We start from the raw sequence: 24,964 nt of genomic DNA, 5'->3' as shown, positions 1-24,964 counted from the left end.
AGCTGATGACAAGTTCAGCCCTGCCTCCATGTTCTTCCAAGGAAGCAACCCTAATTCATACCTGCTCCTGGCTGAGTGTCTGAGTTTTAGTTTCTTGCCTCAGAAAGAGTGCAGAAATGTAATCTTTGATATGAAGTCAGGTCTCAGGAATTGTCAGTAGATAAAGAACCTTGCATTCATTTTCCCTGCAACTCTGACTGCTCCTCAATCCTGACCTTGATTGCTCCCAGTAAGAGATAATACAAATCTCATTCCTCATGTAGACTCCCCAAGATGTTGTCTTGAGCTTCATCTCACAGGTGCTAAATGGCTTTTCATGCAGGAGATAAGCTGAAGTTCTCTGATGAAGGATAAGGCTGATAAATTTGCTCCTTGTGAGCCAGGGGACGGTGTGGGTAAAGGTCACCCAGGAGGGAGAACTGAGCTGGTAGCACAGCGGGTCAGGATGACCCTGAGCCATGATCAGGCCACCATCTCAAGGAGAGGAGCAAGGCATTGCAGAGGGTACAATTTCTTCTGATGCCCTCTTCCTAAGTTTTGTGAAAGGAAAGTTTTCTTTTTTCCTCCCTTACCCTGTCAAGGCTTCTCATGGACTCCTCCCAGCCATCTGTGGCTCCTGCTTCTACACTTCCACCAACGTCTCCTGCACTTTTACCCAGCCATGGTGACATGGTGTGACCATTCCTTCTCAAATTTCCTACTTCACCCACTTATCCTGACCAAGATTATGCTTTGCTCATATCCGGGTTTCTTATTTCCCATCATTCTTATTGAAGGACAGGCACTTATTAAAAAATGGGAGCATCATCTAATGCAGCTGCTGCTCAAACACGAGGGGCCAGAACTACAGCATTCCTTTATGAAGACATCAGTGACAACTAATTTTGGTGCCACATAGATAAAATACTGATTTAATTTATCTGGATCTAGTAAAATCTGAAAAGAGCTTATAAGAAATCATGCCTATACCTCAGTTAATGAAATTCTGGGCTGCTTCTGGGAAGGCTGACAATTGTAAAACCAGTCTGCCAAACTTTCATTCACAGCTTCATTGCAAAGTCATTACAGATATGACAAAACCCGCCAAACTCATAGAGGTGTGGGTGAACACACATGTGAGAATGGGGAGCACCACTTTTTTTCCCTCCCAAGGCAACCTGGCAGCTTGGAGGGGTCAGGAGAACAAGGAACAGATGCTCTTGGTGCTGCCAGCAATACTCAATGTTGCAGGACCTTTTTTTGCCCCTCCTGAGAACCTGAATCTGGAATCACCTCTGCAAGAGAACCATAGGAGCTCTCACTACTGATGTTGCTCTCAGTGCATGGACAGGGCTCAGGCCGGGCATCCATGGAATATCTCACCCTTCCCCAAGCACCACAGAATGGTCTGAGTGGAAAGGGACATAAAGATAATTTATTCCAGCCCCCCTGACACAGGCAGGGACATCTCCCACTAGACCAGGGTGCTCTAAGCCTTGTCCAACCTGAGAGCACTTCCAGGGGTGGGGCAGCCACAGCTTCTCTGGGAACCCTGTGCCAGGGCCTCACCACCCTCAAAGCCAAGAATTCCTTCCCAATATCCCATCCATCCCTGCCCTCTGGCAGTGGAAGCCATTCCCTGTGTCCTGTCCCTCCAGACCCTTGTTCAAAGTCCCTCTCCAGCCCTCATGGAGCCCCTTTAGGTGCTATAAAGGATTCTAAGGGACAGGACACTGATTTTTTTTTTGGCCAGCCAGGCTGTCGGCCATGCCCTTAGAGATGGATACCAGGGTTGATGCAGGTTGTTTTCACCAGTGCTCTTTGCATCTGGTTTGCTGCACTGAGAAACCACAGAAGGCTGAAATAAATATATATGCACCCTGTCTGCTGGTCACGTGTGCCCTGATCCCCCTGTGTTTATATTTGTGTTCGTTATGACACAGGGAATGAGGGTGAGCATCAAACATTATTCCCTGGGGAATAGCGATTTTCAAGCGGTTACTCTGCAGGTGTAGAAACGCAGGGTGCTGGCAAGGGATGCCTGCAAAATTTGATGCCTTGATTTCTGTTGTGTGGATCAATATTAATAGCAATATTATATTTCCAGAGCTGGCAGAACTATTGATTATTTGGCATGTAGCAGTTCATTTATACTTGAGAGCAAACTGGGACACTGAAACAACAAATGTGCAGCTGTTAACAAGCAACACAGGACATTGAGTTTCAGTGACACAACTGGGATATCACTTCCTTTGTCTAAAATGGAACATCTTTAACATGTCAAAAGTATAATTTACTTATCTGACTTACTGCCATACCTGGGGAAAATACCTTTTCCCCGTGAAACCCGCAGATTAAGGTCATGTTTTGCCAAATACAATCAATAATTTCATCCCCACTGTGACCAAACACTTGAGGTATTCTTAAAGGGAAAATGTTTTGTTTTATATGTTTAAACAAGTATTAAATTAGATCACCTTGTGCATGAGAAGATTTCAATGAAAGAAAAGATAATGAAGCATTATACTGTGGTTGCAGGAGCTGAGCCAGAGTTATTTCTTTTCAATGAGGTTTTTAACTGAGAAAAAAATAGATACCCATATCTATCATGTAAATATATTTTGATAGGATGAACTCAAAATAAAACTTTCTATATCAAACAAAGGGTTTACCTACATTTGAAAGACATAATGCCATACCCTTCCATGAGCTTCTTTATTATGTATAAGTCTATAATTGTATCCTAGGGACACATTTAACCATCAAACTGTTGAAAGCAAATTATACAGAACATCTATCTCGTGGCTGAAACTTATTGGAAAAGGAACCTCCTCATGGTAGGGGAGAAAAAAATTAAAAATAATGGGTGACATTCCCTGTTGCAAGAAAGAGCACCTCAATAACCTAATAATCTTTTTATATGTGCTTCAAGAGGCTGGGTAGGTGACTAGTAAATATGCAGGAAATGTACTATACATTGCCTTTTGGGGGGTAATATAGCCTTTCCTCTGCTATCAGCATGTTAAACCCTGCAGGCTTAGCTGCCTTAGCAACTGTCTACAAATTTGGGCAGGTCAGGATCAAGGGAGGCTGAATCAGCTTCTGCTGGTGGCTCCCCTCTCCCAGTGCTGATAAATGGAGTTTAGTCCAGTTTCTCAGTTGGGCCTGAGCCTCTCCAGCCAGCAGTAATTAGATGTGCCCAGAAATATCCCCAGGCGTGGAGGCCAACTGGCACAGAGAGGTTGGTACCTCTGCTCACAACCCTGTCTTAACTTTCCTAGGCCAGCAGCTGAATGCAAACAGCTCGCAGGGATGAACCCTGATCCATGCTTAAGGATGATTTAGGAGCTTGCTAGTTGGACCAAAAATGTGCTGAGAACTGGTTTAGTACTTTGAGTTTACCCCGTGACATTCCCATGAACGTCCCCAGATACTGTTTAACTTGCTTAAGTTATTGTTATGACATATTTCTTTTCCAGATCAAGATTACTTCTTTCCAGCCAGAAAAAGGGAATTGTATGGCTGTAAATTTGGTTATGACAATAATCCTTCTGCTGGTTCATGAAATCACTCTTACTCAATAGGATGTGTGTTTACTGCTGTCTGCAATCTAAGAATCTTTGCAAGGAGCCAGATGTGGTGTGTTTAAAGTGAAAAAATTGTCATGAGTGGACAGATGAACTTCATAAACAAATCACTGTCCTCCTTATACCATTGCCCATCACTGACATCTGCCTGATAACTACATTTTCAAAGTTTGCTACTTTAAACTTCTTACCCCGAGAAAAGCATCCCAGCCCAAGTGCTTGCCATATGCTCTAACTGTGCTGCTCTAACTGTTGGTGTGCTGGTTTCGTCTGGGGCAGGGTTCATTTTCTTCCCAGGGGCTGTTACAGAGCTGTCTTTTGGGTTTGTGCTGAACACAGGGTGGATGTCACAGAGCTGGTTTTGTTATTGCTGAGCAGGGCTTGCACAGAGCCAAGGCCTTTCTGCTGCTTATTGCACTGCCAGGCTGGGGAGGGCATGGGGGTGATTGAGAGTTTAGGAGGAGACACAGCCAGGACAGGTGACCCCACAGGGATGTTCCAGACTGTGTGACATCATGCTCAGGGGGGAGAGAGGAGGAAGGGGGAATGTTTGGAGTGATGGTGATTGTTTTCCCAAGCCACTGTTACATGTGGTGGGTTTGACTCTCTGGAGGTGACTGAACACCTGAGCATGGAAAATTGTGAACTAATTCCCTTTTTTGTTCTGCTGGTGTGCAAGGCTTTTATTTTCCCTATTAAACTGTCTTTATCTCAACCCATGAGTTTTCCAGCTTTTACCCATTCAGTTCTCTCCCTGATCCTGCTGCTGAATCTGAGTGAATGAGGAACTATGAGGGGCCTGTTGGGGTTAAACCATGACAACTCGGGTACTGTCAGATGTCCCATAGCAACTTTTTGTCCTGATCTGCAAAAGGCAGAGCAATTCTGTTTTCATGGATTTCTCTGAGCTACAAGAAGATGAATGCAAGCTCTTTTACTCTGAGGAGAATTGATTTTATCAAGCCAAGGCCATCTGGCAGAAGGCAGAGCAGGATTAATGCAATCCCAAACCAAGAGGGAAGATCTTGGTACTATGTCACTCAAACCTTGGTGCCCTCCTACACCCCACAGGGAATCTAGGCAGAGCAGGGAGGCAGAGGAAATAGTTCATGCCTGCCCTCTCTCCACCACAAGCCTTCCCAGTGAAAAAAAACCACAAGGCCTTCCCAGTGAAAAAGTTTCAAAGCTGCCATCACAAACTCTAATAGCAACTGTTCAGAGCAACACATGCCTTTGAATGGTTTAGCTCATGATGCTTCTAACAATCACCTGTGCAGCACCCTACCTAATCTCTGCAGACAGAGCTTGGAAGGGAGCTCCTTATCCTGTGGGCTGGCTGTATCTCAGCAGTGGCATTTTCTCCATGGACAGAACCAAGGCTGCCACCCACCTTTTGCAGTTTTGCCTGTTTTTCCCGAGGAAAAGAAGGTGCAGACCTGTGTCAGGAGTTGGTGTCACCTCCCAGCTCCCCTTTGGACACCTTTGTGGCCCTGGAAGAAGCAGCTAAAAAGCATCACGTGGGCTCACAGCCTCGATGTTTCACAGTGGCTTCCTGACTGGGGAAGCAATAATGCCAGGAGGATGGCAGATTCCTTCATGCCAGCAGAATCTAATGCCTTGTGATCCTGTCATCTCGTGCAAAAGGCAGGAGGAGTGGGAAGCCCAGCAGGCACCTGATTGAAAAGGCTGGGGGAGATGAGAGGAGACAGTGTCCTGCTGTGAGCTTCTCCCACCTCCACAACCTCCTTATTTTCAAAGAGTTTCCACTCCTCTGTGGTAGCTATTGTTCCCCACGCCTGGTGCATCATCATCCCTGCTACACTGATGGTTTGGGATTCTCACACTGCCAGCCCTTCTTCCTCCTGGCACTGAAATGAGCATCTTGTTTGGCTTCGGGAGGAAAAAACAGTGTGCAACTTGGACACCCCTGTGCTAGCAATGTACAGGATGATGCTGCATAGCCCATAACCAGCATGGGCTGCCTGGGCACGGCCCAGAGGCATTCCACACCCAAGTGTCTGCCCCTTTTCCTTCCAAAAGTGACCACAGCACCTGGGTCAAGCTTTGGCACAACTGCTATTGATGCGCAGAGTCAGCAGTGAAAAAGGGATTATTTTATATTTGATTTTTTTAAGGAGGCTGCAGATTCCTCTTGGCCATTAAGATGAAAAGGAGGCTAATTCAAAGCTGGAGCCAAGTTTGAGGAGTAATTCTGCACAGGCAGGTAAGAGAAAGTAAAAGTCATTCTTTGCTCTGGTTAGCCCTGTAAAATGAGAAATACTATCAGGGCTGTGCATTTTTTGAAACCTACATTATTTCTTTTTTTCCTTGGGAGGGTTGAAATAGATTCAAGCACTACTGTTATTATCTCTAAAATGACAGAGACATTTTCATGTGAGTTTCCCTTCACAGTCTGATATCCATATTCACCATGTGCATTCCTTTGATTCGGCAACTGCAGCTCCCCTGTGGTCCAAGAGCAAATTTGGTGTTGCTCTTTCGGCCAAAATGTGGTTATTACAGATGGAAAAAAAATCACAAGGTCACCCACAGCCTTGATGGAAACAGGAGGGCAGGAGAATATTAGGAAGAAACTATTAGCTCTAATATCCAGCTGCATCTGGCAAACCTGAGCGTATTTGGATTGTCTGTACCAGCATTTCACTCCCCTGCTTCCAAATGATTGCCCTGGCCCCAGTGATTAACCACCTGAATACACCCAAGAAGGATATTCACAGAAAAGATCTCATGATGAAAAGGCTATTCCTGGCCTTCTTTCCATCACATCATAATCTGTCCACTAATATGGCTTGAGATCTCAGCTGATCAAAAGGTCAAAAGATGCTACTGCTAAGTATCACTCTGTCTCTGCTCAGCCAAAGGCATTTTTACTCCATTCAACAGGCAGAGGAATGTAATAGCAAAGCCTTCAAATCTGTTTGTATAATAGATGAAGTCTTTTCTTTATGGCATTATTCATCCTTCAGGGAATGACACCTGATAAATAAACCTCTAGTTCCCAGTGAATTTAAATAAAACAAAGGCAAATCATATCCCTGTGCACTGTAAATATGAAACTGCACATAACAGAAGAATTCCCAATCTTCCGCCATCTCTTTGCTAAAAAAGCTGTAAAATGCTGACCATCCTCAGATTCTGCCAAAATCAGGGGAGCCTAAATCTCTGAGCAAATTACAAAAAACATGGCAATAACAGAGGAAGGACTTAAAGATACATAACTCATTTAGTCTAATGGAATGGTAAAACTTGCACCTTTTTGTCTTCATGCTAGTAAAAACCAGAAAGGTAAGAAAGGGAGGTTAGCAGCACATCAATAGCAATAATGGAGTGAAAATAGGGGGAAATCTAATAAATGGGCCAGGGAATAACACCAGGGGGGCTGGGATGAATAAAACACTGAACCACATCCTACTCAACACTGTGACTTGGCCCAGCTGGTCACTGTTACACTGGTGGCAACTGGTCCATGTGATGCCAGTCATTCCCTCCAGCAGCAACTGCAGCCACTTCTTTGGCCATCCTGCTTCCAATTCTCTCAGCACAGGCAGGAATCACTGCCCAGAACAGCAGGGATACAGAGGGCACCACTGCCAAGAGCCACCTGACACCTGAAGCCTGTGCCCAGCAGGTCTGCAGAGGCCCTTCCTATGAGCAGCACCATTGGGAAACTGTTTTTGTGTTTCCAGCACACCTGAAGTGTTGTCACAAACAAATTAAACCCCTCAGCATTTCCCAGATTATCCGCCCACTCTCTGGCTTTCCAGAGCTCTAGACCAGGACCAACAGACAGTTTCTTTAACTGCACCTGGCAGTCGTTTTTCTCCTCTCCATGCTTTCAAAACTGAGAGCCATCAAAGATTAGGAGAAAAAATCATGACTGTTTTTCCCTAAGAAGCAGAACTGGTAATAGGCTTCAGGAAAAATCCTTCTAAATGCAAGTGATAAGTTAGACTGTGTGAAGGCTGACAGGTCTGATTATAATTATCACTGCGAGGGGACTAGCACTAACCTCCCTTCTGGAAGGCAATGACAATTCCTGGAAGGGAACATGCAAGGAAATTATCATAAACAAAATCGTTGCAAGTAGAGTTGTCTTTCTCTGGGAAACTAAACAAGATCCACATTTGGGGGTGAAAAACAAAAAACCACCAACAAAACAACCCAAGCCTTAAGAATTTATTAAAGTTAATCCTGATAGAAAAGGACACTTAATCATACATTTAAGTTTTTCTGACTTCAGAATGATGGGAGTAAAAGAATCAAGTGGGGCACATGAAGTGTAAGATGAAGTAGTGCATGCAAGAGCTGTTTGGAAATAAAGAATATATACTGAAAGTACACTTGGAGAACATACCATGTATTTAAACATGAACAAGGAGTCCCAGGGAGGATGTTGGCTCAGACTGGGATAAATATTCAAAACTAAGAAAAAAATCCAAGCCACCTTGCACCAACCTTTCCCCCTTCCTCACATCCTAGCAGGAAGAAAGCCAAACAAAACCAATAAAAATGTCTTCAGATTGCTTCTATCCATATACATCCTTCCTTTGCATCTATAGGTTAACTGAAATACAATGGCATCAGCTTTCAGCAGGGTTGTGAGGCAGATAGGATAGGGAGTATTCCCTCAAGATCATCCTGTCCTGACCTTTCTGCTTTCTTTGATGGCATTCCATTTTTCTTAGTCTGCATTTTTTTTTTTTTTGGCATTTTTTCACTCCATTTGCACTGAAACCTTGGAAACAGAGAAGCTTGGGCAATCTGGACTGAAAGTACCACAGCTTTTTCTTTCCAAAAACAGGGAAACAGATATTATCTTAATAGGGGCTGTGGCTGCATAGGAGATGAAGAGAAGAGCCTCAGAGTCAAAAGCAGTTCTAAGAGTTTCATTCTCATTATACCTCAATGGAGTGCAGCAAATAAATTGTGCAAGGAGACATATGGAAGCTCAGTACACAAATGGCCTATTTAAGGCTCTTACTTCCTAATTAGGTCCTGGTGTCAGGAGGTTGGTAACAATTATTCACACATAGATCATTTGGATATGATACAAACTGTTCCAAAACCCAAACCATCATAATGGCATGCATTAAAAGAAACCCAAATTAACATTTTAGACTCATTTGCTTGGTGCTTGGACTATCAGTTTCTGTGATACACATAGCTAAATTTTGTGTCCAACATTGCAAAATTGTGTTTGGAAAGAGAAAAGGATAAAACAAAAATCACCACTGCCATATCCCCTTGTTCTTACCTTGTTCACAGATTTCGTCACTGGACTCTGCACAGGGAACCCACACTCTCTTCCCAAATTCTTCATCTGACTCTGTGGTGTTTCCCAAAGCAAAGAGAAAGAAAGAAAACCTTGATTGTAGGGGTGACTGTGTAGAAAATGGTCACAAACATCCAGAGTTTTGCTCTGCCCTTTTGATTTCCCCACACATTTCAGTATGACCACTACCACCACTTGCCAGTGGTGGGGTCCCCCCTCGGTCCTGCAGTGTTCTCTGAGGCCCCCCAAGCTTCCCCTCACCCCACTCAGATGTGTAAACTTCCCCTCCCAAGTGTTCCAAGTGAACATGATGGCGTGACAGAGCCACCACAGCCTTCCCCAGCAGCTGTGGGGCACACACTGAGCCCTGGAATCAGGGAGGGATGCCTTGGATTCCTCTGACAACCTTGGGAAGAGGGCAGGGAGGTGTCACAAGATGCCAACCCGCCTGGTTTGTATAAGAGTTAAAATAGGGAGCTCAAGCCAAGGATTACCACATTGCAAAACCATTTAAAACAGAGTAAGTGCTCGTGATTCTACAGCGTGACTACAGCAAACCTGCACTGCTCTGTGCTTTGGTACTTCTGGTATGAAAATGAGGTCTTCCTCTCCCCTTCCTCCCCTCCCTCCTCCTCTCCTCTTTGTCCACCTCTCCAGCCCTTCACACAAAAGTGAAATATTTCACAGTTTCACCTGTGGTGATGCAGATCAGACTGCTTTGCTTTGCTTTTCTTTGCTTTTCACTGATTTTGCCAAAGGCATCCTTTTAAGCATCAGTCTGTGCAAAGATAATAGGTGACACAATTCTCTATAACTGGAATCAGCAAGAAATCAGCCATCTGCCACTCCAGGGGGCTGAGATTAACCCAGCCACTGGACCGTGACTGCGAAGCATTTGCACATTTAGATTACAGAAATGTGAGGTTACAGGTCCAAAAAAAAAAAAAAACAAAAAAAAAAAAAAAGAAAGACTGGGGAAAGTGTGGGGAGAAGGAGTGGAAGACAGCCTCAGAAGAGCCCTTTAGACTGACCCTTCCAGACACAAGTCACCTCATTACAACTCCAAGTAGACAGTGTTTCTCATTATAAAGTGCTAAAAGGATGAAGGATTTGAAGGAAGCAACTTGAGACACATTAGACATCATGTTTCTGGAGAAAATATCCAAATATCCAAAGACACTTCTTTTAGACAGGGAGAAATGAAGACAAAAAATCTACAGCTGCCTTGTCAAAGCCTTCCCTCCTTGGGAAGCATGACCAAGCTGCCCAGATGGCTGACTTGAGCATTTGGAAAGAACAAGAGTATTATTTTTGCTCCAAGATGGACAAGATGCATTCTGCAAGCTTCCCTATGATCAAGATTTCAAGAAATGAAAGAGGTCTGCCTACTGAAATAACAAGGTTTGTGAAGATATCTTAATTTGTTGCTCCCAGTTCTCCTTGAATGACAAACACCGTTTTGCTGCTGTGCACTCATGGATGCTGTCACTCCACATTAATACTTGCCCATGTCTTTGGGATCCTCTCTATAAATCTGTTGGGAATTGCTATCTGATAACTGAATTATTTGAACACTGAAGAAGTTTAAATCAGCAGTAAACGCAAGCTGGCTCCAGATCTAAAAGCATGAGCAGTGGTCTGTACAGTGCATGGCGGGTCAGGACAAGAACCAGGGTCTCCTCAGGTCATGTTGATAGGCTTTAACCACCACTCTCTCTTGCACAGATCCCTGAGATTACCATCCTCAGAGATCTCAGGTTAAAAAGAGGCATTTCTGCCCAGAGGAACAGCCAAAAGTGTCAGCAAGAACATCTGGAAAATTCTGGAACATCTCACCTGCAAGGAAGGACTGAAGAATTGTAACTGTTCAGTCTGGAGGAGAGAGGATTCCAGGGAGATGCTGAGCACCTGCCCACGCCTAAAAAGGCTCCAGGAGAGCTGGAGAGGAACTTGGGACAAGGACATGAAGGGACAGGACAAGGGGGAATGGCTTCACACTGCCAGAGGGCAGAGATAGATGGGATACTGGGAAGGAATTCTTGGCTGCAGGATGAAGAAGCCCTGGCACAGGTTGTCCAGAGAAGCTGTGGCTGCTCCTGGATCCCTGGAAAGCTGGATAGGGCTTGGAGCAGCCTGGTGTAGCAGGAGGTGTCCCTGCCCATGGCAAGGGTTGGAACTGCATCAGCTTTAAGGTTCATTCCAAACCAAACCATGCAAGGATTCTGTGATCCTATGAAATTCTTGCAAGGCTGCATGTTGTGTGCCCTGGGTGGGGAAGGTATTTCAAACAGCTTAACTCATGGCATCCAAAGGGACACTGAAAACCAGACAGCATGCATAATTCTTCACAGACAACCCATGTATTTTATGCATGTCTTTTATTCAGAGAAAACTGGTAGGATTGGGTGGAAGGTACAAGAACACACTCCAGGTGCTTTGGCCACCCCTCTTGTTGATATTTCCATGGTGAAGAAACCAAGGTGTCCTGGGCCAAGCACTGCACACCCTGCAGTCACAACAAAGGGAAAGGAGCAAGAAGGAATGGCAGCACCTTCTCTGCACAAGCCCAAGTTGAACTGCAGCAAATACAGGGTACAAAACACAGCTGAGAGGTGAGGAAGAGCAAGGGATCAGCTGCTTTGTTCCTCCTACTCCATACAAAATCTGCTGGCATCAACTTAGAAATGAGTGCCACTCCCAGCAGCATTAATTTGGGACAGAGAATTTGATCCTCCACAGAGGAAGGACTATTGATCTGTGAGGAGCTGTGAGGAGAGGGTGAGGGGAGCACACTAGACAACACCTTTCAGTCTGCCTGAACTCCCCCCTATTTATCACAGCATCTCCAAAAGCCTTTCCTGGGCAGGGGTAGGTGCTCCCAAACCAGGCCTACATGTCTGAGACCAAAGGTGAGGTTTGAAGTGGTTTGAATGTGTACTAGGGCATGGTTTTCAGGTGAGAAAGAGGTCACAGGGATCATCCCATGCCTGAGACTACAAAATGGGCCAAGCTAACAACCCAATAATCCACAAGCTTCTGAGATGCAGCAAGCTAATGAGGCTCTGCCCGTGCTTTAGAAAGGTCTCCTTGAACTTGACCTGCTGACTATGTGAGGGCTAAAACTGCTGTTCTAACAGGATCTAGACCTGTTTTCAAAACCAGAGACTGGGGTTTTCCCTGTCCCCAGTCCCTAGTTTCTGTAATGATGACCAAAAGTTTTAAATATAAATTCCAGAATGATCCGAAAAGGAACATCTGTGCAGCAGGAGGGGGGGGGGATATTTTTGTATTTAACTTCAACTACTGAACTACTACAAGGTTATAATTTTTTTAAAGCTAAAAAAAAAATTAAAAAATCAAAACCCTATTGAAAAAATAGGTGGTTTGTTTTTTTCCTTGCCTGTGAATGTAAGAGGAAGGGGATGAGCACAGGGCAAAACCTTCCCTTTCAGACAGAAATCATCACAAAACTCCATCCCATTTCTTGCAAATGACCCAACATCACAAAATGATGCAGTTTCAGCCTTACATGTTTGTTTGTTTGTTTTATCCAGGCAGGTTTTTGCAGGAAGGGGCTTTTTGCAGCCCAAACAGCGCCACTGCATCAACCAGGAGCTGAGCCGAGCCGCCTGGAAGTTGCCTCATCTCCCAGCAAATGAGAAACGGAGGGAAACACCGACGCAGGCGACGCTGCACCTTGCAGCAGAGACTCCTGTGTCCTACAAGTCACCTTGCATCGAAATACAGACCCACAGCAGCAGCCTGATGGGTGCAGTGAGGAGGAGGAGGAGGAGGACAGCGACTAGCAGGGGAAGGGCAACAGGAAAACAGTGAGAAAACTCCCTGAGAGTCTTCTTTTCCTCCTTAGCAGGGGGGGGAAAAATATTTAAAAAAAAATAGAAATCGCTCCCCGATAGGGAGATGGAAGGAGGGGATGAGACCCTTTACACTCCAAGTCCCCAGCAAAGATCCCCTCCCTTTCCCAGAGCTCCTGAATATCACTGGGGGTGGTGGTGGGGGAGCTGGGGGAGAAAAGGGTCGCGTTTAAAAGGCGAAGGGGAGGCAGGGGAGGAGGGAGGACCCTCCTGAGCCCGGCCAGTCTCAGCCATTCTCATTCCTGACACGTTTTCCCTGCTCTCAGCGCAGCCCAGCCTCGCAATATTAGCGTGGCGCAGAGTGCCATTTTCGAGCCGCTGCAGCTCCTTCTTGGCACCGGTTCAGCTTTTTGTCTCGCCTCCTCCTCCTCCTCCTCCGAGCGCCCAGCGGAGGGAGGCGGGAAGAAAGGAGGGAAATAAAGCCCTGATGCTTCTCTGCCGGGGCTGCCAGGCTCTCCCCAGCGCCTCCAGCCCTGCCCGAGGCACCCCACGCCTTCCCAGCCCAGTGAACATAAACCTCCTTCCACCTCCTCGGCAGCCTCCTGCCCCCTTTGCATCGCTCTCCCCTTTGTACGCCTCTAAATTTTTCCAGCCGAGCGTCGCAACCTTCCACCCTGCCCTTCTCCTCCGTCCCCGTTCCCTGCCAGCTCCGTCCCTCGCATGGGCAGGGGGGATGGATCACCGTGCCACGCTTGCCGATGCCCTGGCATCTCCCTGCAGCGGGGAGAGCACCCGCGGGGCGCCTGGTCCAGCTCGGTGTGCTCACACACACACGCAGGTGCGGCGGGGCAGGAGATGCTCCGCATCCCTCGGGGCTGCTGCGAGCACAAGCCTGAGCTGGGCAGCCGAGTCCCTGCTCCTGTTCGTGGGGCTGGGAGGAAAGCAGAGGCGGGACCACAACGGAGAGACACACCGAATTTTTTTAAGCAACCCAAACATGGCACTGAGCGCTTCCACCAGCAACTTCTCAGCCTGCTGTGCTGGCAACCAGCTGCTGGTTCCAGCCTGGCACCAGCTTTGATTTGTTTTTCTCTCCTCTTAAACACCCTCCTCCCAAATATTTATTCCTTTTTTTTTTCCCTCTTAAGTTTTTTTTTTTTCTCCCCTATTCCCCTCTTAGCTTTTTTCATAGAGACAGGGCTTGCCCATAGCTTGCCGCCTTCCCCCTGGTGACAGGGCCTGAGGGAGCAGCATGAAGTGTGTCAGGGAAGGTGTAGGATGGATATTAGGAGGTGGTTTTCTTCCCCAGAGGGTGGTCAGGCACCCTAGGGCACTCAATGCACCAAGGCTGCCAGAGCATTTGCACAACACTCACAGGGACATGGGGGATCCTTGGGGCTGGACTCTATAAGCTTGGGAGTCACCACCAACTCTGATTCCATTATTCTGGGAGGAATCCCTCCCATTCCCACCCCCAAATCCAAAGCAGCACATGTGGAAGGGGCACCAAAGGAAGCAATAAATGATGTAATACTCAATGGACCAAGAACGGGAAAAAAAAAAAAGCAAAAACCTCATATGTACACACAAAAAGAATATTCTCTTCTCTGAGGAGGAGGAGTGAGAGAGGCCCTAAAAGCAGGCAGCACAGCCAGTGGGCTACCAGGATGTGCTAACCCCAGCCCCCTCCTCAAAGGAGGGAGGAGTCAATTTTTGTTGGAAGGCAGAGAATGAGGCAAAACACATGTTCTCCATGGAAAGGACCTGAGAGAGCCAGCTTCCAGCCCATGGTGTGACTCCTATTAAACCAGAGTTTCAGACACTGACATATGCATGGCAGAGATAAAGTGCTATCAAATACACCTTGTCTGGTGCCTGGAGGAAAGAGATTTAGAGGAAAAAAAGAATATAATAATGCTGATTCTGGGGATGGCTTGGGAAGGACATGGAGGGAGGAGAGATGTGCTGCGGATTTTATCATGGAGGCTATGAGTGTATTATTCTGTCCAGAGACCCAGGGTAGGAGGAGCCCCATAAACAGCCACCGGTGTCCCTGGAGCTTTCATGGGACTGCCTGGATGGCTTTGCCCATGGAGACACATCAGGACTCAGAGGATGCTGAAGCAGATGGGCATTCCCTCCTGGTGGCAAATCCCTCAGGGATCCCTCAGAGAACCAGCAGAAGTGCCAAAAAGAAGGCTGGCTCTTGCTGAGCATGTTCAGGGAATAGCAGAACAACTGGTTTGATATGGGGCTGCAGAGGCAGAGAGGAGGCGGGCAGGCAGCATGCTCAGGGTGCTGCAGACAGAACAGCAGCGTCCTGAGCAGCTGCCTGAAATGTGTCTTGGCAACATCTTGCCTGGCTATGGATGGAGCAGAAATCATGGACTGGATTTGTAACCCCATCAGCTGGGCCTGACTTTTGCCTCCCTGGCCTGCAGGGACAGCACAGGAGGGGAGCAGGTGACGCCTCTCCAGCTGCCAGGAGCCACGTGGAGGAGCTGGTCCTCTGCTCCTCTGGTCCTTTTCAGCCAGCTGCTGAGTGGGGAGCGGCTGATGGACAGGTGCTGAAGTGGACTTGAGATAAGCAGAAGGCCCTGCCATGACTGTGCTCACTGAGGGATGTGTGAGTTTGAGGATTTAAACCCAGTCTGTGCCTTTACCACTGGGATGCATATCCTGTGTAGGGTCCCTGTTGGAGTTTCTCCAGGCCACCACAGCACAGCTGGATCTGGTTAGGTTGGCTGGAGTGTTATCCAGGTAGGGACACCAAATGCCCTCTTCTGAGCTGTGGTTTTACTGTCCCAAGCTCTTTGCATAAGGATCTCATCCAGCACTGGCCAATGTCTGCTTCCAAGGCCAGCCAGTGACCATCGCAGTGCTCTCTCCCATAGGGTTTATATGTCTGTTTTCTCTGTTTGCTGTTATTGAGGTTTATTAGGGCAGATTTCTGCCTCTCCCTCTAGCCCTTATTTCTAAGTGCTGGCATTTGGCAAGGCAGAGGGGGTTCCTTGCATGTGTCCACGGCAATGAAGGCCCTGACACCTCAGCTGGAATCATCTGCAGAGAAACACCCCTGCCTGCAGGTATCATTGAAGTGACTCCCAGAGAGGCACTTTCAGATCCTTTGAGTCAAAAGGTGCTATAAATAAAAGATATTACAGGCTAGCAAGTTCTCAGTTGCAAACTGGAGTGGGAAGGAATATTTTAGCATCCTTTTTCTGAGCGCATTAACTCTTGGCAGACGCGATCGTTCAGGTCTTCACAGCTGAAAACTTCACACCCTGTGCAGCATGTCGAGTCCACACACTCCATTTCCATTTTCTACAGCTCTGAAATCCACGCTGCCCCAGTGCAAAATCATTGCCTGAGTGCAGAGAGCACCCAAATATTGCATTACTTTGGGGGTCATGACGCTGAATATACACTCCGTGGTCATTTTCCCAGGAAAAACAGCCTAAGCTCACAACAGAGGGTGCCTAAAAATTTTTATCAACTGGTTTCTGATGCTTCCCCTTCCAGGGTGAGCAAGCACTTTGTATCAATCTGGCTTGCTTTAGTGCAGTGACCCAGGGTTGTGCTCTGCTGCTGAAAGTTCAGGTCCCAGCTGCGGGGCTAAACTCTTGCTGACACTGTGCTGATTTCTCTGTCTGTGTCACCCATGCTGCCAGGGCAGGGGGAGGAGATGTGGGATTTTTCCAGGCAGGGGAATAAAAACACAGGAAACAATCGTGCAAAACGCAGAGATGTGGCAAAGGAGAAGGGGGAGGAAAACAGTCCTGGTGTGTGCAGTGAGGCTGGGGAGAGGAAATTCTTTGGGCAGCACAGGGCACTTTGATCACGTTCTTTCTCTTCACGGAGGAGAAAATCTTGGCCAAGAGGCAATTAAATTGTTATAGGCAAAGAAACCTTTTAGGATGCCTTGAATAACTTGTGTGTGTGAGCAACAGCGCAGAGAGATGCAGAGGAGGAAATCTGTATTAGCGACTACAAAAGTTTGGGTGGTTTGTTTTGGATAAAGATCCCCACATGCAGACTCTTATCTAAAGCCCTCAGTCTTCAGAGCAGGGCTAGAAGTCTTTTAATAACACACTCTTCTTGCATGACTTCCAGTATCTCTGAAAGCCATTGTCCGTGCCAAAAATACAACAAAACCAGCTTGCCTTCTTCTTATTTTATGCAGTGTTTTGGCTCATCTGCCTCTGGTTCCAAGAAAAAAAGCTAATAAAAAAGTTTTTAATTTAAGAAGGCTGAACTGTGCTACTTTAATTTCGAGCCATCCTTGTTCTCATGACTGTGCGAGTACACGGGAAATAAAGAAAAAATCCTCTGTGATTCTGTGGAAAACTTTCAGCGGAGGATCCCTAAAAATCAGCAGAAAAAGAAGCTAGTTTTCCTAAGAAAAGGCTACCAGCCCTGAGTTGTCCCACCTTAAGCAGACTACTTATCTGTAAACTGGCTGTTCTGCCATTAAATAACAGAAGAGATCAAGCATTCCTGGTTCAAATGAGCCTGTTAGTCAAGGGTGGTTATTAGCCATGAAATATTATTGAATCAATAAACCAAAAAAAAAAATAAAGGACTTTGAAGAGACTCTTATTTCCCCACTCAATCTGCAGTAGCCCTGATTTGACAGAGAAGAGTGAAAGAAAACAGTCTGAACAAGATCCAGTGCCCTCCAGCTTTCAGAAATCCAGGTATGGCTGAGGCAAAATAGCCTGGTGCTGTTGGAATGAATGCTGAATGGGGCTGTTTTGATGAAGTCCTCTGGACAAACAGGGCTGCTGCAGGGCTGGGTTTGACCTCTGGCTGGATTTACACCAGGGTATCTGAGTTAATGCTGCTCTGTGGGTAGGGCAGGTCGAAATCAGGCCAGTGTGCTTCTAAGGATGTTGGCAGATATCCTGCTCTCCTGAGCCATTCACCTCATGAAGGTTTAAAGCCTATGGATTCACTTCACAGTGCAGCGAAGGTTTTGTTGTTAAAGACCAGATGATGCTCTTTTCAAACGATTTCTTCTTGTCTTTTTCTCTGCCTTCCCTATTATTTATTAAACACTCAAGCAAAGATCTTCAGCTCACCCAAGTGGTTTGGAGATCAGGACTCATGTTTCTAGCTAGTCCAAACAAGGATAACTTAATCCAGGTCAACAGAAACAATGAACAAAGTCAGAGGAAAAGCTGTGACCAAGATTTTAAACCACAGAGGCTTCCAAAACAAGGACACAGGCTTCTAGACAGCACAGCACATGGAGGCTAACTATTTTCTCACTGAAGGTGATGGCACTTCTTGTGGGTGACCAAGACAGGTGCACGAGGCCCAAATTCCCATTCACATCCCCATCTGTGAATGGAGAGCAGCTCCATTACCTGTCACATGCTGTGCTCTTAGTAAAATCTGCCCACTGTGTCCTGCTGAATTCTGCAGGATGCTGATTTTTTTTTTTTTTCCCCAAATCTTGGCTCTTGGGCAGCTTCTTAGTTTACTCAGTGGGAGAGAGACTTGGCTTTTTGGCTTTACAGTAAAAAAAATCTGGACTCTTGAAAGAGCGCTGAAATCTGCCCCTGAGCTTTTCAGAAAAAAAGTGACCCAATCAACCCAGTTATTACACCATTCTCTGGCCTGTGACTAATGCATGGATTGGTGTTTACTTGCAGGGAATGTTGGCAGGAGCTGGGGGTTCCCATTGACTCGTGCTGTTTACTGCTCCCCGAGGAGCAGGAGCCGTGCAGCGGCCGCCTCACAGGTGCTCAGCTTATCTGCCAAAGCGGGCTGTAAATCACAGCGGAGGAAGAGGGGGCTGGAAAAAGGCTCATCTGCAGGAGCCACCATTGGAGAGGGATGTTGGCCACGCTCATTTCGCAGGTTTCCTCCCCTAAGTCTGTGTGTGCTCACACTGCACCAGAGGGATCGGGTCCCAGGCTGGAAATCCAAGGAGCACGCCAATAATTTGGCAGGGATCACACACAGGGTGAGCTTGTCCCTGATCTCCGTTATTGGTTCAAAATCAGGAATTCTCATAGCTTTTTTGGACAGATGGCTTGTCCTATTACTTCTTGTGTTAGATTTCCCACTGAGGCTGAAAGCAAATCCACATTCAAGCTGAAAGTAAACAACCTGTGAATTCAAAAGGCATTAACTCAAACTGCCAAAGCATTTGCTGCGTATGCTGCAGATGTCAAACAGGCAGTTTCCCACAGCCCTGAGCCTAGGCACATAGCTAAGTCACATAGAAAAACCTTCCACCCAGCCCAAAAATCCATCCTGTGCAAAACTCGCTCTCCTTGCTGGCATTTTAAGGGCTGGAGCCTCAGCTGGAATGAATTAATGTGGCTGCTCTGATTTGAATAGAGCTATGCCAATTTATACCAGATGAGGATTTCACCCTTTGGAGGCCAAGTGGGAAATGGTTATCCACTACTTTTTTAACAGTGTGGTTTGAGGCAGAAAAACATAAAGTGTGGTGTTTCTTAAGGAGTGAAAAACACTAAGTAAGTTTCTTTCCATTGCAGTGAATCATTTTTGAAGGAACCTTTTAGAGGGGATGGTTCTAAAAAAATCAGGCTTGGCAGAAAAATGCATATAAATAACACAACTTACAAGTACAAACAGCACAACTTAGCCAACTTACTCCTGTTCCTGATACGTTCCAAAATGCCAACAAAAAGTTAAGTAGGAACCCAAGCATGATATTGCTGTGGCATTGCAGGAAATCCAAAAAGTGGGAAGAATTAAATAAAATGGTCTGGTTTTCCTGCCAGGGCTGTATGAAGAGGGCAAAACCCCCCCTTGAAACTAAACCATAAGAACAAAAAATATCCACCCATATGCTTTGAAATGCTCTAAACTTTGGAACCATGGTGTTCTCCTTGGCCACAAAGAGGTGAAAGGTAGTTTTTCTGACATATTTTGATTTAAATTGAGCAACACAATTGAAGCCACATTCTGTAAAGCAAGACTCATTCCATTCAAAGCAATGCAACCTCATGGCACATATTCAGGAGTGATTACTTGAATTAAGCCTTTGATTTATTCTTTACCATAGGAGGCCCCACTTGCAGACTGCTATTTTCCCCAAGGTAAACAGGAGGTCAAATATTACACCAATATAAATGAATGGAGATTTATCAGATGATAGTAATGCAAAATCAAACTTTAAACTGTTTAACCTACAGCCACTAGAACGATTCTGCTTACCAGAGAATTCAGCACCTCTTTCCTCCAACCATCTTTATTTTCACTTTATGGTTCAGTATAAGCTGGCAATTAGTAATACTTTGCCTGTTTATAGAGCCTTACATCTGAGGATCTAGAAACACTTTGTAAACACTAATGAATTAAGCTTCTTAACACCCCCTGTGAGACAGATACTGCTATCTCATTTGCACAGCTCGGAGAAGTGCAGGTTTGCTGAGGGTTGGAGCCAGCCAGCACCAGAGCTGGGAAACCACAGCAGGCCCTTAGCCTCACCTTCAGCTAAACATCACCAGGCTTTCCATGGGTGTGGGGATGGGCCTGGCAGCTTCAGGAGCTCATCCTGGAGCTGCCAGTATGCCCCGATGTCTGATGGACTGAAAAAACAGAGGGTTGAACTTCCACCCACAAAGAGAACTTAAGACCCATTTAGAGGAACGCCATGAAAATGCCATCTGTCCTCTCCTGAAACAGCCATTCACACTTATGATCCTCTGATGTGTAAACAGGGGAAAAACTTGGGATTTTATTTGTCCTCACCCAGTTTTTAATAACAACACTGACCCTGGTGTTATTATTAAAAACCCAAAGCAATACAGAAGTCCAGGAGGATTCTTCCCCTTTCCTTTTCATTTTTCATTGCCCATATATTTTTCTCATTTAAGGGTAAGATAAAATATCCAAGCTGACAAGATGAACTTAAAGGATTTTTGATGAACTCCTGAAGGTTTTACTTCCAACACTATCAGGAATATTTAGATCCTAGGAAAGCCTTAGGACAAGATAGGCATTGAAATTCTTGGGGTTTTTTTGTTTGTTTTTTTTTTTTTTTTTTCCCAAAGCACAGTCTCATTTATTGAACAGCAGCTAATGTCTAGTACCTATCTGAAGCATTTTCCACATGGCCCTCCTCCAAATGCATGGTAATTGGACAATTTCCATGATGATTCTTCTGTCAAAAAATACACACCTTTCCCTCTTTTCAATTTATCATTGAGTCAGTCAGCCTATTTATTTTTGAAGTTTTTCCCCTTTAATAGTGCACTTAGAAAAGCTTAATACAAACATTGACCAATTCATCGCTGTCACAAAAAGAAAAGCCTTAGAAGTAATTCATCTAAACAGGAGTCAAGAGCAAGAGTCTCTTATTTAGAGATCAGTCAATAAGAAACTGTGTTATGGAAGCTTTTTTAAAGGGACCAAATTTTTTACATTTTTTTTCTTAAACACCTCTTTTCTTCAAATTGAAACTGAGGAGAATAGCAAATAAAATATTTGGGTTTGCTTTCAAAATTTGTTCATGACCTTAAATCCCAGGAATGGGAACAGACAGGCATTTGACATATTCAGTGTGTTGATTTGTGAACTACTGGCAGATTGCTGTTTGCCTAAGAAAACGTGTTTGAAATTCTTTTCTAAAAACTCTTCTTGATCTTTTCCCAGTTCACAGGCTGTTAAATGTCTGCATGACACGGCGCTGTTTGTCTCCTGAACAGAGGGACATTACAATCTCTGGAAGCAGGTTTTCAGTGGGAATATTAAAGGCACTATTCAGGAATATTCTCCAGTATTTACAGCCTCCACAAACAGTACTGCGTGCAAACATGTTTGCTGGAATATTTGTCAAGAGCAAACATGACAGAATGGTGGGAGAAAGTGTATAAAGTCTAACCAAGCTTATAAAAACCCAACAGCTAATGAATACTTGTGGAAAATGTCTTATGGCATTTCCTCAGTGATGGATGCTTATTAGGAAAGCCTATAAAGCTAAAACCATTTTGCTGCCTACATTCTCCTGTGCTCCAGAAGTGAAAGATGCTTCCATGACTCTCTCTGTCATCTTCTGATGTTTTGTCATCCTGCATCCATTACTCTGCTGGATGCAGGAGCATTTTCTAAATAATTTTTTGAGTCTATCAAATGGACAGAGGCCCAGAAACCCATTTTACATAAGCATCTTGGTGTCTCAAAGCTCTTTGCTGTCTCTGACCAAAACAAAACAAACACCAACAGAAGAAGATGTATGTAGATTGGCCAATATACCTTATTGACCCATAATGTACTGCCACAGTGTTACCTGGCACTATGGATCTTCTTTTTAGGCCTCTTCCTTCAGTGACAAAGCTGATTTTGGGCTGGGTCATTTCCTGTAAACAACTCAGTAGGTGCCCAAATAAACATAGCAGACTCACGTGGGCATTGCCTCAAAAGCACGTGGCCAGGGAGGGAGGCAGATTTGAAAGGAAAGGCTTGGAAATGGTGGATTAAGGACTCAACTGAGCCAAGACAGTGCCATGCAGGCAAGTGGGCACTTGTGGCTGAGAAAATCACCTCTCACTAAAACCACAAGGCATTGACAGCCAATATTTTTAGTCAACAGCAACCAGAGGAAGCATTTGGGATATGGAACAGTGGTACACAGCATGAGGGTAACATGAATTTGCAGATTGGAAAACCTGTCTGGGGAGATATTTGTTCTTTGCCCATTAGTCACATTTTACAAACTCTGGACCAAATTTTGCCTCTAAAGGGAAGCTTTAATGGAGTGGGACCACTAACCCTTTGACACACTGCTGATGTGCACACAGGACGGATTGGGTTACAGTCAGGGCCAGGCTGAATCTGTACCTGTGCTCCTCAAAAATTTGCAGCAGTGTCAAAGCTCACCATAAGCTCTTGAAACTCACCACTCTATGTTTTCCAGTCAAGCATGACACCTCCTTTCTCACCTGACTAATACTGATCCCCTCAGTATGTTTTCTGAGCAGGAGTTTACTGAAAATGATCTTTTTGTTCTGCTGTGCAAGCAGACAACTCAAGAAAGTACCATGACAGAGTCTTTTCTTTTAAAAAACTGCAGATCTTAGTTCACCAAAAATAGGGTCTTATTTTGCTAATTCTGCCTATCAACTGAGTATATAATTCCTTATATTCCACTCTCCTGGAAGGTAAGGGAAAGTGATGGACCATCCAGAATTTTTCCATTCTGCCCCCTCTGTTCATGCATTGCTGGAGATGATACTGTATAATGCATGACTTACCTGCAAAGACATTGGAGGAGTAATGAAATAAGCAGATGCTCTGTCAGCAGGCTTTTAAAACATTGGTATTGCAATCTGAGATGCAGTCAGCCATCACATGCATATGTCCTTTATTTATGAAGCTGATAAAGTCCCTATGTCAGAAGCATCGAGCCACCTTTTTACTCCCTGCTTTTCTTCACATTTAAGTTGCTGTCTGGATACTTTATTTTCATGAAAGCTCCAGATCTGGGAGGAAAAGAAGGATTTGCCTTCTGTTTCATCCATTAAAAATAGAGGTCTGAAAACCAAACAACTTCATCTAAACAAATCATTGGGGATTCCTACTGTGAATCCTCTCCTTCAAACACAGATGATGTCTGAAATAGGTGAATCTCCCTGGAGTTGCCTATTTCTCTTCATCTCTTGTAGAGGGACCCCAAAACCACGAACCCAGCTACACCACAGATCACAGCACCAGAAAGAGAGTCAGAACAGCACAGATGCTCACACCACCAGAAAGAGAGTAGGTTAAAATTAGAAATGGATTAAAAAAAAAAACTCTTTATTTTGGCGGTGGGCAGGCCCTGGCACAGGTTTTCCAGAGCAGCTGTGGCTGCCCCTGGATCCCTGGGAGTGTCCAAGGCCAGGTTGGATGGGGCTTGGGGCACACTGGGACAGTGGAAGGTGTCCCTGCCCATGGCAGAGGGTTTGAAACAAGATGAGCTTTAATGTCCCTTCCAACCCAGACCATTCTACGACTCTTTGATTTGCATGTATTCATTCACCTATAAATTCAATTTTGGAAACTTTTCTATAGTCACCATTGTTCTAGGTCATTTCATGACAGTATAAATCATATTTTCCCCCAGACTGTGCTCCAAGCACCAGTGGCAGTTTGGAAACTGGGGGAAAGCAGGCACGAATCAAAGGGAAGGATGGCATTCACATTAGCAGCCGCCACAGGAGGAGTATTTTGCAGTGTAAATAAAAGAGTGCTGCTCAGCTGCGGGAGGAGTGAGTTTCTGGAGTGGCCGTGGCTCAGGGGAGGGTTTCAGTTCATGCTCAGCGCTGTGCTTGGTTACTGCTACATCACCCAAAGGCTCACAGCAAAACAGATGATGGGACACAGAAAAGCTCTTCTCCCTCACACAGCACAGAGAGCTGCTGCCTGCTGACTGACAGCTCCCCAGCCAGCTTATGTGAATCTAATTACCCAGCCACAACCCAAATCAAAATGCCCCATTGCAGCTGGTGTCTCACTTAATCCATTCATAACACGAGCTAATTAGCATTGATGTTTTTGGGCAAGTTTATTCCAAATGTGGTCAAGTCCCAGGCTTTCAGCTCGGTTGCTAGGACCCATTGAGGATCCTGGGAGAGGCTGTGTTTCTGCCCAGAAGGCATTTTTCTGTCTTGGTGATGGAGAGATTTAGGAGTGTTTCAGGGGAGGATGCTGGGCTGGGCTGAGATGAATATTGGCATATAAGCAATGTTCTTAAGATGTTCTCACTGCTACACCCTGCCCCGGTTTGTAGCAGAATTACAGTATTTCACTGTTTGCACTGTATCTGGATTCAAACATCCTAATTGCAGAAAAAGAAAAAGGGGGGGGGGGGGGGAGGAAGGAAGAAAAGGGGAAAAAAGAGGGAAAAAAAAGGAAAAGGACAAGTTAAAAGAAAAGGAAAGGAAACAGAGGAATAACAAGAAGAAGAAAAAAAGAAGAAAAAGAAGAAGAGAAAAAGAGAAAAAGAGAAAAAGAAAAAGGAAAAGAAAAAAGCAAGATTGGAAAATGGGAAAAGTCATGAAACAATTCTGTATTTTATGGTATTGTTTGTGAACAGAGCTGAGAAAAGAGGCCAGTTACCAGAGCTTTGCATTTCCTTTTCAACCTATGGGATTAGAAGATGAGAGCAGGTGCTAATGGGAATTTTGCCCATGGCAGAAAATCAGAATCCTAAATCTTCATCTCTGGAAATCACAAAAACCCTTAGCAATGATCTATAGTGGCTGCACTTGGAAATTGGTGATATAAGGAATTGTCACTTGGCAGAAAACCGACTTTCTGCTCCTCCA

The 24,964-nt window shown here is 45.3% G+C and overlaps 1 protein-coding gene across 3 annotated transcripts in view; it reads right to left on the bottom strand.

The window, feature by feature from the left end:
• SETBP1 (SET binding protein 1) overlaps positions 1-24,964 on the bottom strand; it is a 270,277-nt gene that overhangs the window by 136,936 nt on the left and 108,377 nt on the right. For all 3 annotated transcript variants that reach the window (XM_071425795.1, XM_071425793.1, XM_071425794.1), the window contains one exon: positions 8,842-8,913. In XM_071425795.1, the coding sequence (XP_071281896.1) occupies positions 8,842-8,913 (72 nt within the window). The remainder of the gene's footprint in view (positions 1-8,841; positions 8,914-24,964) is intronic.

The sequence above is a fragment of the Agelaius tricolor genome, unplaced genomic scaffold (assembly GCF_023055355.1).
Source record: "Agelaius tricolor isolate 1412-34295 unplaced genomic scaffold, bAgeTri1.0.p SCAF_4, whole genome shotgun sequence".
Lineage (NCBI taxonomy): Eukaryota > Metazoa > Chordata > Aves > Passeriformes > Icteridae > Agelaius > Agelaius tricolor.
Note: the sequence above shows the minus strand (reverse complement) of the source record. Positions and strands in the feature narration are given on the sequence as shown.